Source organism: Trachemys scripta, chromosome 3 (assembly GCF_013100865.1).
Source record: "Trachemys scripta elegans isolate TJP31775 chromosome 3, CAS_Tse_1.0, whole genome shotgun sequence".
Lineage (NCBI taxonomy): Eukaryota > Metazoa > Chordata > Testudines > Emydidae > Trachemys > Trachemys scripta.
The window spans coordinates 6,099,986-6,115,225 of record NC_048300.1 but is presented as its reverse complement, the minus strand read 5'-3'; the positions used below and the strand labels follow the sequence as shown (position 1 = coordinate 6,115,225).

Here is a 15,240-nt window from a genome sequence, read left to right as displayed (position 1 = left end):
TTGTGCCTTTTGAAAGCCTCTGCCACCCAACATGTATTGTGTCGGACAATCCTTTTCAAAAGCATTCAGTATTGGTCCACCTCTGCTCTTGTTAAAACCAATGGTAAATCTCTCATTGACCTCAACAGGAGCAGAGCTAGGCCAGTGTGGAGTGTCTTTTTGAAAATCCCATGCTTCCATTACAAGCTGTGATCCAAACAGATGCTGTAATAAGCTGCCTTTATTATGCAGAAGCTTTATCACTCAGTGCTATGTTTAGGTAATCTTCCCATCATCAGGCTAATGTGCAGTTTACAAGCTGGCTGTTGGCCAGTTGACCACTGTTCCCATCCGCATCTGTGATTATGTAAACCTGGTCTCTTTCCATGGGGACCATTAATTGATCCTCTGAGCAGCAGGGCTGGGCTGAGCGTTTCTGCTGCTCTGTGCAAAGGAAGACATGCAGCTCTCTCCTGATCTTTAATTGGGTTTATGACACTGGATATAGGTTGTGTGTGTGTTTGTGTGGCGGGGGCGGGGGGAAGAACCTTGTGGGTAGAAAAGGTAGCAAAGATATAAAGCTACTCTGAGCAGGGCAACATAAACCTGGGAAACTGCCTTTTCCATGAAGACATACCAAGAAGGAGCATTTGAAAATCACACATAAGCAATAAAAATAATTGGAGGCATCACACCTGCAGCCTGATGCTTTTGCTTGCAGGATCATTTTTCTCAGGGAACGTACAGCAGTCTTCTTGGTACGGTGAACAACTGGCACATCTTAGGTTTTTCAAAACAGATCTTCCCTTGGAGTAGAGAGATCTCCCCTATGGTCATAAGTAAATGCACATATGGATACTAACAGGTTCAACTCTGTTCCTCAGTTGCACCTTTGCCATAATGGACAAACATAAATCCAGACTTGGAACAGCTAGATAAAACTTTGCCGTGGAGATGGTAAAATGAATTTCAGAAAAGGAATGCCAAATGAATGCACATCCTATTGGTTGAAGAGATCAATGCAATTTTTGAATCTTGCAATAGTTAAACCCAAAGTCTTACCTTAGCATTAAGGCAGCGCTGACGGTTGGGGTTTTAATGCCAATAAGTATTGCCGTTGCAGAAGAATGACTTAGCATCCTTTGGAGGGTAAACTCTTGGCTGAGGAACAGAATAAATGAGGGATGCTTCACTGGACTTGGTGCATTCCACAGAGCTCATCAGTAAACTGACAGAAGTACAGAGCAGCGCATAACAGTTGTGCTTCCATGCAAAAATTAACATCCCACTGCTAGTGGGGATTATTTAGTTTATAGGATACCGTTGCTTTGCAAGACTCTGCAATCCCAAATGTGCGACAGAAAAGCATGTTCTGTATCTCTGAGCTTATTTTGAAAGGGACACGGGCAAAGTATATAGGTCTCACAATAGCTTATTTTAAAATTATGGTGGGAAGGCGGTGGAGGCTGTTTGGGGTTTTATTAGCATATGGGTTAGGACTGCAGGATTCTACCATTGACTTTTGTTTAGACAAAGCATCTTTTCATTACTGTTGTGCTGAGGACCTATAGCTCCAATGAAGTTAGTGGCAATACCCTTGAAAAAATATAAATGGATAGAGCCAGAGACTTAATGTTGGTCTCCAAACAACCTTTTGTATGAGCCCTGCATTAGAAGTAGAAGTATCTGCCAATGCCTCACATAACCATTTAAATCTGTTCCTCTAAGAAACAAGGAATAAAACCAGGTGTCATTGGCTACATGACACTTAGTTGTGTACCTTAAGGCTACATCTTGCATTTTGAATAAGTGTTTTTGTTTGTTCTGGAAAAGTCCACCTCTGGTTATTCACCCCCCTCCCCTCCCAAGACACACTTATTTTAAAAGGAATTACATGAGTTAAGGCTCACAGTTCCTGAATATCTACCTGGACTTTCTCAGGATAGAAAAAAGTCTCAGTACAATGTCAAAGGGAGGAAAATAGAACTGCCAGGGTAGTGTTTATATTTCACTTGTGGTGGATAGTGTAAACGCATGTCCTGTATCATGTGCGGCTGATTTTAACTTTCTTCACAGGGAAAATTAAATCAAGCAAAAATTGCAACTTACAATCCGCTTTAGCTACATTATTTTTATAGCTTTGTTTATCCTTTCTCTGCAAGCCATCTAAGCTGTTCTTTCCTATGTTGGGTACTTCCCTGGCCTCTATCACTGTAATATCTGAGCACCTCACAATCTTTTTAGGTTGGAAAATGCTGCTGTCCCTATTTTACAGATGGGAGAACTGAGATACAGAGACTGTTTCCAAGGAAGTCTGAGGTGGAGCATGGAATAGAATCCAGGTCTCCTGAATTTCTGGATTACACCCTAACGTTGTTCCTTTACCCCAGCAGCCTAACAAACCAGCGTGCATGGAAGCAGTACAAGGGAGAAAAAAACCACAAGGACCCAGATGAAAATATCTAGCTTCAAGAGCTTTATTGCAAACAGAGTGATTAAAAGCATAATACCTTGGCAATATCGCTTGTAATTTTAATTAAGGCCTTGGTTCAGGAAATGGCACTACTCAGGAGAGCACTTAAGTACATGCTAAGCACATAACTTCAGTGGGACTTGAAGTGCTGTCCCGAAAAGGAACGGCCTCGTGCTTAAGTGCTTTCCTGAATAAGGGCCTTAAGAGTTAATCAAATATTTGTTATTGTAATAGTCTATAATATTGGTACACTAGTATGTTAGTAAATGGAGCCCACTTAGATGCTGTCTGTCAAAACAACAAAAAAAACTTCTGCACAGACTGTGAGCCCAGATCCTGCTAGCTTTACTCCTGCAATATCAAAGAGACTCTGCATGAATAAGGCCCTGTATTTTCTACACACCAAGTGAAAACGTATTGAGAAGTGCACTGACTCTCTGTGGTCTGTTATACAGGAGAGCAGATTAGATGATCACAATGGACCCTTTTGGCCTTGGATTCTATGACTATGCATTACATTTTCAGTAAGGTAAAATGTAGAGCTAGTCAGTGGGTGGGTGGGGGGAGTTTAAACATGGAAAAGCTTGACTTTTCATTTAAAAAAAGGGGAAGCAGACACCTTTTGTGGGAACTTTCCTTTAGTCTAAAACCCAATTTTCTATTAAAGGTTTTGATAGAAGATTTTCAACTAGCTCAAATAAAATGCACTAGAGAATTCACCTATTAAAAGAACAGATCTGTTAAGTACATCTTCAGTATCTTAGAGGAAAAGCTAAAAAAAGCCTTCATATCTCAGAACTTAATTTGAAAGCGAACGTGTTAAAGGAACAGAACAAGGTGAAGAGTGAACTTGCTGTACAACAAAGTAATCCCACTTAATGTATTTCTGCTATGTTACTGACTGTCTGTATGTAAAGATCAGAAGAACAGTGGCAATACTTTTACATTACGGTGCCATAATATTGAAAAGGAGAGGCACAGAGATGTAGGTCAATATACATGTAGTGTGAACTAGTTTCCAGAGTGCTGAAAATGATGGAAGCCCAATCTCAAAGAAGGGCCTGCTACAGTTTTGGCTTGTGAAAGGCTTAAGTCTTTAGCCCTTTCTTGGGCTACAATTGATCCTAGTTCACGACGTGTTACTATATGTATGGGAATGAAAGACAGCAGTTTTAAGTTTTTCTACAGTGCCCTCTGCTGGATGTTAGTTACTATAAGATGTATAGTATCTTATAGGCACCAAATGTATTGAATAAGCATAGATTTTAAATGTGAACCCTATTCAAATCTTTTAGGGAGGGGCTACATAAGGGAATTGAGCTCTTTTCATAGCATTCCTTGAGAGAGAATGGTTAATGGGTTAGTTCAGATATTAGCTTTCTAAGAATTTAGCCTGGGATTTTCAAAAGAGCCTAAGGGAGTTAGGCCTCTACATCCCAATGAAAGACAATGGGAGTTGGGTTCCCACTGTGTATTTGTGATTTTGAAAATCAGGCCCTATTCAGGCCACTGAACACTGCTCCCTAGCTTCACCAGCTCTTGCTGGGGCCAGGCAAGAGCTACAGCTCCATCGTTCAGTGTCTTCTGCAAGCAATACCACTTCTTTTCACACCCCTCTGCACTGCCCCATGGAGGGACGAGGCAGAACTACCGTCCTTTAACCAATTCTTCCCCAGAGGAATCAACGCAGTCACATGCACATCCCCAAAAATTGTGACTGTCCCTATAAAATCAGGAAATCTGGTCTCCCTAGTTCCAGCACCTGTAAATGGCATGTCTGCCAGATTTTTCATAGGATGGGTCAATGGTTTGGGCAGTAGCATAGGATCCTGGGTTCCTGTATGACCTTGGGCAAGTCACTCAGGCCCAGATCCTCAAAGGTATGTAGCACCTACGAGAAGATCAGGGGAGGATCTGTGCCTCACTTCCCCACTTCTAAAATGGCAATGCTAGTACCTCCCTTCCTCACAGAAAAGATTGTGAGGTACTCACAGATTGCAATGATGGGGGCCATATAGACACTTAGATAGTATAAGATAAAGATTTTTGGCCGTGTTCATTTTAGTTCCACACCCATAGCAGAGGTGTTGATGTTACTTCAGAGACCTCTCTTTATTTTATTTTGTTACTGCAATACAGGTCTGTTCCCCGATTAGCTCTCAGTTCATTCAAATTACATTTCCCTGAGGCATATAGAAAACTGCAGCCTTTCACAGCTAAAGCAATTCTGCTATTTCACTTTGAAGGAACAAACCAGGTCCTTTAAATGCAGAAGCACACCCCAAGAAGGGACCTCACAATGATGCACAATCCAAACCTGCTTGAATGTGGCAGGGCCTATCTTGTTTTACATCAAAGCATTCCCCATTTCAAAACAAAACACTTACTACAGTACTCAATATCAAAGTATTCTCAGTTAAAGCGAATACTTACTTACCACAGTGTCCCCTAGCAGCAGTAAACCATATTGTAGCAGTGCCTATCTAGCACAAATTGTCTCACATCAAATTCATCTTAGGTTATGTCTATGTTAGAGATTATGGCGGGGGCATGGCTGAAGAAGATTCCCTCTCTTAATAACACTACAAGGCTTGTGGAAAGGAAGGGGCCTCCTTCAATGTTTTGGGGTCTGTCGCTTTCTCTCGCTCCACTGTAAAAGCTTTCTTGAATGTTCTATAGTTATTTTGATTTATATAGAGGAAAAATGCCTATCCCAGGCAGTCCAGCCCATAGGCCGGGTGTAAAGCAGTCTGCCTGCTGACTTGTGCTGCAGACTTACTCATGTGATTTGCATGGCTTGTCAGGAAAAATGTATTCCACTCACATTAAGGAGTGCACAAGCAGGCAGAGCTATAGGAAGAGATCTTTAAGAATCATGCACAGAGCTCAGTACTATAGGCCAGGAGGCCTGTGTTTGGGTGCTAGCTCCATGGTCCAGACTGCATGCTTGAGCTTCCCTGGTGTCTCACTAAGCTAGGTCCCTCCTAAAACCTGACCCTATTTCCCCAGTTCCACTCATCAGGTTACAAGATGGACACAGCAAGCACAGGACGCGATTGAGCATGGGCGACAGGAAGTTTTTGGGGAGTTCAGTACTACATAACTCTCTTCTGCAGGGATGGGATTTTTCAAAAGTATTGTGTTGTCTAACCTCAAGACATCACAAATCATGAGTAATACCCCTTCAACTCATGAGTTTGATGGGGTTTTTTTTAATGTTTTTAGTCTGGCTTTTGGCTTTTTAACTCCCCTCTACTTCTTTGCCAATGTGGGTCTGTGAATTTCAGGTTGAAAAGCCAACCTCTAATGCACACCACAGTCTGGCTATTCAGTCCACCCACCCTCCCTCAGGTCTAAAACAGGGGAACTGCCATCTCTTCTACTGTCTTGACTCTCTGCCCTCCTAGTTGATTTCCTTTGATAAAAGAGAGGCTGGATGGTAAATAGTCTGAGAGCCGCTGACCTGACCAATGCACCATGATTCACACTGGCACATGGAACTTGTATTATTTTTTAGGGTTGATGAGTTGTAAATATACCTACTAAAGAACTTGAAACGTATATCAATCATTCAGATAAGCGATAGTGTCACAATAAAAACAACAGAAGTACTTGTGGCACCTTAGAGACTAACAAATTTATTTGAGTATAAGGTACTTCTATATAATTAGTCTCTAAGGTGCCACAAGTACTCCTGTTCTTTTTGCGGATACAGACTAACACAGCTCCTACTCTGAAACCTGTCACAATAAAACCACTAGGGGATTAGGTTAGCCTTTTACAAAAAGCACCACTCCCCTGACTCCTCCCTCTCCACTTCTCTGCCCAAGACTGGGCAGCATCACCTACCCTCCGCTGTTGCCTCCTGCTGCTCTGGACGAAACACCCGTTCCCCTGCTTCCCTCTTCCCCCCCCCTTCCCTCTTCCCCCCCCACCAATCCACCTTTCAGTGTCTCCTTGCAGCCCCTGAGTCCTGCCCTGCCCCTTGAACCACACAGCGGCAGCCATTCTCCCTGTGGATATGGCTTCAATTGCGTCGAAAACAGCGGGAGGTGGCTGCCCACCCACACTCCCACCTGTAGATGGACTGTAGGCAAATGGTGGCCATCTTGCTAGCTTCAGCCCCCTTGATAGTGGTAAAAAGCAACAGAGGGTCCTGTGGCACCTTTGAGACTAACAGAAGTATTGGGAGCATAAGCTTTCGTGGGTAAGAACCTCACTTCTTGCATCTGAAGAAGTGAGGTTCTTACCCACGAAAGCTTATGCTCCCAATACTTCTGTTAGTCTCAAAGGTGCCACAGGACCCTCTGTNCTGGGTGTGACTTTGATCCCTTGGGGGATTCCATTACATTAAATTGGACTGATTACTTTATTCTTCAGCGTACCCACAAAAAGGCTTTAAAGCCCTACAAAAGATGGATTGTTAAATCTCTCTACTCTGGGGTGCTTCTGAAGATATTTCTCGTTTTATGGTGTTGCAGTTCTCCCATGATGGATCTACTTTGTTTTCCTGAAGTTTTCCTCAGTGAGAACACTACTGAGTGCTGTGATTCTATCTGACAGGCTTTTACATAGGCTATGTCTACGCTACCGTGGTAAGTCAACCTAAGTCACGCAACTCCAGCTACATGAATAACATAGCTGGAGTCGACATAGCTTAGGTTGACTTACTGTGGTGTCTACATTGCACTGGGTTGACGGGAGACACTCTCTAGTTGACTTACCTTACTCTTCTCATTCCGGGTGGAGTACTGGGGTCGACTGGAGTATGTACAATGTCCCATGAAAATACATGGCATGGTGGCACCTAGATTCTATAGTGAAAAGTTTATTATAGTTTAATATTCCAATACAGTACATGGAGTCTGTGGTATTAAACACAAATCAAGAGTTCCAGAAGCGACTAGTGATTTGAGGTGCCTCAATTTTGGGGTGTCTAACTTGAGACACCTTCCAGGGGCCTGATTTTAAGACAAGGCCGAGCCCTTGCAAATCAGGCCCCTCTAAGATTGCTTAAATTGGGCATCCCAAAACTGGGGCCCTCAAAATCACTAGCCATTTCTGAAAATTTAAGCCACAGTACATAGTATACTAAATCATTAAGTAGGCGGCTTCTAAAGCATAAATAACATGGTTGTTTCCATGGTTTGGAATAGGAAGGACCGGATGGGAGGATATAGTAAAAACGGTTAATCCACTTTGAGAACTTGTAAAATTCTATCTATTTCCAAGCATCAGCCAGAACACTGCCCAGCTATACCGCCTTCAGGAATTACATTTATCATACAAAAGCTGATAGTCTCTTAACTGCCTGTTTTAGTTGGTGCTGCTGTAATACTCTATAATTTTAATTGCAAGCTGTTTTTCTACCTTACACTTGTTGGTGGCTATTTAGAGCATCCTTGTTTTAATGTTTAATTGCTCTATAACAGCACAATAATTACCAACTAGCTACAGAGGAATTACATACTTGTCTGTACTCTGTAAACTATAATGTTAACCCTATTTGCAAACAAAGAATTATGCAGCAAAAGTACCTGTGAACTTAAACAATAGTTACCAAACAAGTAAAAGAAACTTAAAAAGTACAGTGACCTGTTGCATAAACAATACTTTAATATAATTTCTTAGTAGTTAACCTATTTCTAGTAAAGGGTAATCAGCTATATGGTATGTTGAAGAAGAATGTTATTACTGTACTTTATAGCTACATTGTACATTCATCATGCAAATAATATATATCATGAATATTTGTTTCTTTCTACAGAGATGGTTTTAAATCAAGAGAATTGGAAATATTTCCAAATGAGTCATATTTGTTTTGGATGGATTTGTGAAGCCTTTTTAAAGAAAATTAGTGATACCACAGCCACAAGGTGGCAGTGTGTACAAGGAAATAAAAATCTCGCCTTTAAAATTATTTTCCCTGAGAGGTATAGATCTCCTTAGACACACTGGCCAAGTTGTTGGCCTTTAAAATTAAACTGTATTCACAGATCTCTCGTATAGTAGGATTTAGCTTCACGATTTCAACTACCAGAGAACCAACTTTTCATAGCAGCGGCAGTAATTTAAAAGCATTCACCCAACCCATTTCTCACTACCTGGTCTCATACTGCAGAGTGCCTTAGTTAAATTGATATTTTGCATTAGAATTAAAGACTCAAAGATGCCTCATGAAACACTTTAAGAAACATTCCATTTAGAAACACGGGCTCATTTGCCACGGTTCTCATCTAAAAATCTAAACAAATGTAATCCATCTGTGCCATCCTTATGCAACCATCAGTGGGGCATCTAGGCACCAGATACAAAATTAAAAATAGCATGCTTTCAGTCCAGGAAAAAACATTTTCTCCACCCCTCCCTTATTTTTCAGATGTTTCACGTACTGTGTATTTTCATGAGGAAGATTGCCAGGCCATTCTTACCCCATCACTGGTGAGGGGAGGCTTTGCAAAAAGTGGGGCCAACCTAAAACATCAAGGCCCTGTTGCATCCTGAGCTTTGGTGCTAACGAATTCATAGCCAAGGACCTTCCCCTAGCAATGCCCTGCCCCCAGCCCCCAAGAGATACACACTGGGCTCTGTCCGCTGCAGTGTTTGACTGAAGAGGCGGCCTGTAACACAGATCGGTCCAAGACCATTGAGGGCTTTAAAGATTAGGGTCGGAACCTGGGAGTGGGTCTGGAATTGGATGGGGAGCCAGGGAAGAGCACAGAGAATCACTGTGATATAATCACATCAGGGTTTTTTTTTGCCTGCATTGTGTCTCTTTCTTTGTTAATTGTGGATGTTTGCATAAAAACAAGATCTTTGACCCTTAAGAGTTCATGTGCTCCTGCTGCTTATTCCTCTCCTGAGCTAACAAGCCTCTACTACTGATGGTACAGCTGTGATGTCACAGGGAATTAATACTCTCAGATGGGAAATAAACAGGAGTAGATTAACATTAACAGCAAATTACTCTTCTCAATACAGGGTGGATCTCAGTTCTGATACGCTGCTTGCCCCAAATGTGCACATTTCCCATCAGCATCAGTGGGAGATTTGAGCATGTGGGTAGAACAGAGCAAGTACTGGAGTCAGTGTCCACCCTTCCAATCTGAAAGGCAAGTTTTGACAATGGGGAACAAGGATGCAGCTTTCATGCAAACAGCACTGGTAATGGAGGAGGAGAAAAGACAAGGAGAGAAAAGGGGACATATAGTGTGGATCTTGACAGTAGGATCCATGCTGTACAGTGATCAGAGCATGTTCCTTCCAGCTCTACTAATAATGTAAATGAACGAATTCCTTAGCGATGCTAACCACTGGAGACTGGTACACAATAGGCAGAGGGATCCTGTCTTAGCCCTTTCATCTGAGAGCTTTACCCTCTTGGTTTAGAACAATTGTGGATTAGACTAGAGCACCCTTTGCTAAAAGACGCTTAGCGCCCATGTGCACTCCTTTTGGGATGTGTTTGTGTATGTTTCCCTTTCCAGTTTTTAGAGAAGGGCCTGAATTAAAACCCTGTATCTGAACTATGGAATATGGAGTCAAAAATTATCAGGTCCAGTAGGATTCAGATACCAAAATAAGAGTTTTCCAGCTTCCCTGTACCAGGTTGTGTTGGAATCTATATTTTGTGGGTGGAACAGTAGAAGCAACTACTTTGATTATGCAGTTTCTGGATTTGTGTCTGCAGTTTGACAGACTCCAGATATGGGATCTGAGGTTTTGCAGCAGTATTGTACAGGGGCGCATCACATGTGGACTGTAAAGGTGCAACAGGAGTGGCATATGGGTTTGGGAGCAAAAACTTCTTCAGTCCAGTTGGATCCAGGTGCTGGATTTGGGTTTTTGTGGTGACTGATATACTGGGATGCATTAGCATCCAGAGGTTTTTTTGCTGAAATAGGAGTGGCTAAGTTTATTGTGTATTAATATGTTAGAATTTGTGAAAGGAGGCCAAAAATTGACTGGATGCAGGATTCCGTGGTGCTGTCATGCCAGGATGGGTCAAGGTCTGGATTGTATTGGTGCAGTAGGAGCATCAACACTTGTTCTCCGTTCAGGAATTAGAATTTGGGGCCTGGGTTCAAAAATTTGTCGGCAAGATCCAGTTGTCAGACCCAGGTTTTTGCATGCTCTCGCACTGGGGTGTGTTGGGATGTGGAACTTCTGGAGGCGGTAGGAGTGGTTAGACTTGTTCTCTATTTTGTTAATACAGTTTGTGTACAAAAACCCGGCAGCATCCAGGTCTTTTAGCTATTTCCTACAGCTGTCGTGGTGCTGCTTGCTCCAGAGCACCTCCCTTTCCTGGGCCTCTTGCCAGGGCCAAGCCACGTGCTTCGCCTGTGACCTTTGCACTGAGCGAACCGAGCCCTGGGGCCCAGCGCAGCGTCCTGGCCACAGGAGGGAGTCCAGGGAACAGGACAGCCACCGTGAAGGGCTCAAGCAAATTTAATATGGTGAGTTAAACTGCTCAGCTCGCTCTGCAACTTTGTTTCCTCTGCTACAACTTCCCTGCTACAACATTCACCATCCTTGCTGGGGGGCTCCTCTGAGATTCAAGGCTACGGGCCCTGGCCCCGCTTTGGTCATTTTGGCTACTTCAAGTCCCAGTGTCTCTGGCTGCATCTGTGAGATGAAACAGCCATCTGAGGTTGTAATGTCTGTGTGAGTGGAGGTGGTTAAACATCTTCAGGATTTAATTTCAGCAGCAATGCAAAGGGCAACGGGAGGCGTTGCCACAGGAGAGCAATTCACCTTGACTGCACATGATGATCCCAAAGCACTGCACAGACTCCATAACGTGTGGTACCACACCGTGCCAGCCTATCACACAATAGAGAGGCCACCTGCTTCTCCAAGAGAGAGGAGGACAATCAGTGTGGAAAAAATACAGGACAAAGACTATTTTCAAGGGATACCTCACTCACACATCAGTGTTTCATTTGTAGTGTAAAATCAAACAGGTGGATCACAGTGTCTAATTACCACTGAGAAACAGGATGAAGTTTATCCTGTATTGACTCACTGCGGGATGTGGGATATTAGATACTAAATAAAGAATGTGCCTTGACATAAGGAACAGGTGATCGCCCTACTAATAGGAGAATTTGAAATTTCCCTCCCTTTGGGAATCTTTTCCCCAACCTCACCCTACGTTTCTTTGTGAAAACAAAAATTGAATCATCTCTGTGTATTTAAATTATGATTTATAACTGGGAGGCTGATTGGTCTAATTTTCAGGTGCCCTCAGGACCCTTTACAGTATTCTGGTAAATGTCATTTACATGGGTTTTATGTCCACTTTTCATGGCCAGAACAGTGTAAAAGAGCCATAGTAAAATGAGAACCTGGACTAATATATACCCTGTTCTGTAAGCATCTCTGGACAAAACATGGACTCAGCACCTGCCTTTTATGTGGCCTTCCTGGATCCTCTAAAGGGCCTGATCCTGCTTCTGGGTCCACGTGTGCAGAGCGCAATTGGGGCTTAGTGCAGGAGCAATGGTTTGCCTGCGCAGATCCAGTTGCAGGATCTGGCCCTAAGAAAGAACTAATGTCTTTCTTTCTCCTCTGTTCTACTCAGACTTCTTTTAATGGTTGCAAGGAATATGGCTGCTGAATCTCTGGCACCCTCAGCTGCTACACTACTTGAAAGTCCAGAGGATTTTGAAGCTAGTGTGAGAAATTGCTCCCAAGGACAGGTGTGTGGACAGCACCACAGGAAATCTGCTATGCCTGGGAAGAGGGGATATTAGGCCAAGTACACGGGGGCAGCCTTGTAATTTTACTAAAATTCTGTGTGATTTCTGATATCCATCGAGAGCAGAATGGCTCATCCAAAGGACTCCTCTAGACTGAGCAGTCAGTTGATGATCCCTGAAGCTGACCTTGTTAGGCCTGTGTTTTGAACTCATAGCTATTTGTAACCCCATGCTTAGACTGTTAAGCTATGAAGAAGCCCCCGCCTTTAGGATTCGGGTGAGAGACTGGCAATTTTGGCTAGGGAATCCATTTCCTACTTCTCTAGCAAATAACCTCATTTCTTTCCTCTCTGCATAGAGATCATTCAAATCACTTTCTTTATAGCCTCTTTAGATATAATTTGGACACCAATGTCATGTATAATATCACTAGCATTGAGACGCTGTCTGCTTGAGATGGGGAAGGTCATTTTGGGAATACAGTGATGTATATCATGACATTCTATCTAGACAATATGACTACTGTTGTGTATGCCACCCTAAAACTGACATATATGGGATTAGAGCAAAAATCTGGTTCCACCGAAGTCATTAACAAAAATTTCCAATATTTAACCCTTAAAGCCCCAAACCTCCTTGTAAGGAACAGCATTTGGTAATATTGCTCATCATCTATACAGACATGACTAGGTACAATTTGATTAGAGTGTTGTCAGCATAGGCACAGTGCACTCATTATGCACTTGTAGCTATTTAACATTCAACTTCTTCCTATAGGTTTTGTCCTTTTTCTAAGTCCAGATTTTTCTTTTATTTCATTCTCTGCTTTGTGCATCCACGACAACTAGAATTTCACAAAAGCCTCTGTAGCTCTGAAAGCAACTGGATTGAAGCAGAGTTGACTGTTACATGAAGATAATTATGTAGTGATGCCATGTATGTTGTCAGTGGATGGTATTTTGCAGAGGAAAAAAATATTATGCTACAGTATCCAGGGTTTCCCAAAGCAATATCAGCCCATTGTGTTTGGATGTGATAATATTATGTGGATTCCTTTGGTGTTCCTTTTGTTTGCAAAGGTCTGTAACTTCCACCCTGTTCTAACCCTAGAAGGACCCTAGCCCCAGTGACTTCAGTGGGGTTCTGTGTTTATAAGGGATCATCCCTGGTGACCATATTGCAAGATTGGTGCCTTCGGAATAATTGTAAAATGAAGGTCTTCATCTTTCAGAATGAGCACGTACACTGGGGCTAGAGAGTGTCTCTTCTCCAAGTAGATCATTGACATTCCCCCACAAAATAGTAAATAAAAAACCCCACCAAAAACATTTGTGCAAGGATCAAGGCCATAGACATTTATTAAAAAGAGCACAAATATGCTTTTATAATTCTATTTAAAAAGGGGCTATTTTTAAAACATATGTATGGACATCTCACAAAAGAATGTTCTCTAAAAATTAATAACTTTTTTAGTATCAAAGTAACTGCAGTGACACATTCTGCAGCATGCACAGATAGTCTTAAGACCAAATGATGCACATCTAAAATGGCAAATACACACTGAGATGAGTCCAATTGCTTTTTTTTAGACTCCCAAACTACATGAACTTTTATGGAGCGCTTTAGCTCCAGTCTAATGAAGACAGCCGAGTCATAAAAATGATTGGAAAGGTAAAGGCCAGATATTCAAAGACTTACCCACATGCTTAACGACACCTATGCTTAACTTTAATCACGTGCATAAGTCTTGTGGATTCAGGTCCCAAATGTTCATAAACAACCCTAGGGGTTTTGTCATGTACTTCTCTAAGCAGAAAATAACTTCAAGACAATAAAAAGGCATGAAAAATAATTTGGAAAGCTAAATAGGAGTGCTCTTGTACTCCATCTTTGCTGTCAAAATACATTAAGTTGCACTGTTGTTGTTTTTTTCCTGAATTTTCTTTAAATTCTGTGTCTCTGGCAGCCTCCTTATATGAGGTTGGAAAAATCAGCTGTGCCTTTACTCATTTTAACCACCAGGGGTCATCATTTTAGGGAGACAGAGCAGGTGAACCAGATATGGAGAAGCTCAAAGAGCTTTGCTGAGTTTTTCTGGGCATGGTTCCAAATGATAATATCTTTTCCCACTAGTTGTGTTACAGAGCTAAACTTTAGTTCACTTAAAAAAAATGGTGGGGGTGGCGGAAGGGTCAGTTAACCCCGCCCCTGCCCCCCCAAATCCCGTTTCACTCATGTACAGTACTTTTGGGATAGCTGCTTTGCGAGCAAAGGGCCTGATCCTGCAACTGACTCCCTGTGCAAAGACCCCTGTGCTGGTGTGCAGCCTCATTGAGATTAGTGGGTCTCTGTGCAGGGAGAGGGATCTTCTTGCACAGAATTAATTGCAGGATCACAGCTGAAATCATACACAGACAAACTGCATTAAAGGGGCAACAATAAATCTCTGGTATTGTGCCCGGCGAAGCAGGGTAGCATCGTCTTTATTAATCCAGCAAAGCCTGGGCAAAGGTTTGCAAAAGGGGCTCGAGATTTTTGGGTGCCCAAAGAGAGACGCTTAAATGGGCCTGATTGTCAGAAAGTCCTTGGCCAGCCCACTGAAAAGCAGGCCCCTTTAAGATGCCTCGTTTCAGGTACCCAGAAATCGAGGCAGCTAAAATTGCTAGTCACTTTTGCAACTGCTGACTCTGATGTCTCTGTGGTTAACTGGACATCACCTACATTCTGCCTCCCTTGTGAGAAAGCTCTGACCTCCAGGACTATCATCTCTCCGCTTGTTCTTTTTCAAAGCAGTACAAGCTGTCAGTAGTGGACTACACCGTACCGCCCACCTACCCCTAATGTACAGGAATGGCGTTGCAACTGACATTCAACCAGATTCCCTGAAATACAGATAGGATCCATTATCACTTTCCTTCCACCAGCCTTCACTTTTTGACTTTAGGCAAATACATGGTGTGCTGGATAATTTTGGCAAAATAGGTATTAGGCTTGAAGAAAATATATTTATAATTTCTAGAAAATTTGTTTTTTTCTTTTCTTGCAAAGCTCATTCCTGGCCTGTAGCCAGCAGGGCAAATTCCCTGC

At 42.5% G+C, this 15,240-nt stretch overlaps 1 protein-coding gene across 1 annotated transcript in view; it reads left to right on the top strand.

Moving 5' to 3' along the window:
* Positions 1–10,783: 10,783 nt before the first annotated feature.
* The window catches only part of LOC117874170 (bifunctional protein GlmU-like), a 71,214-nt gene continuing 66,757 nt past the window's right edge, over positions 10,784–15,240 (top strand). Inside the window, exon 1 of the mRNA XM_034764032.1 lies at positions 10,784–10,908. Within this exon, the coding sequence (XP_034619923.1) occupies positions 10,906–10,908 (3 nt within the window). The 5' untranslated portion in view covers positions 10,784–10,905. The remainder of the gene's footprint in view (positions 10,909–15,240) is intronic.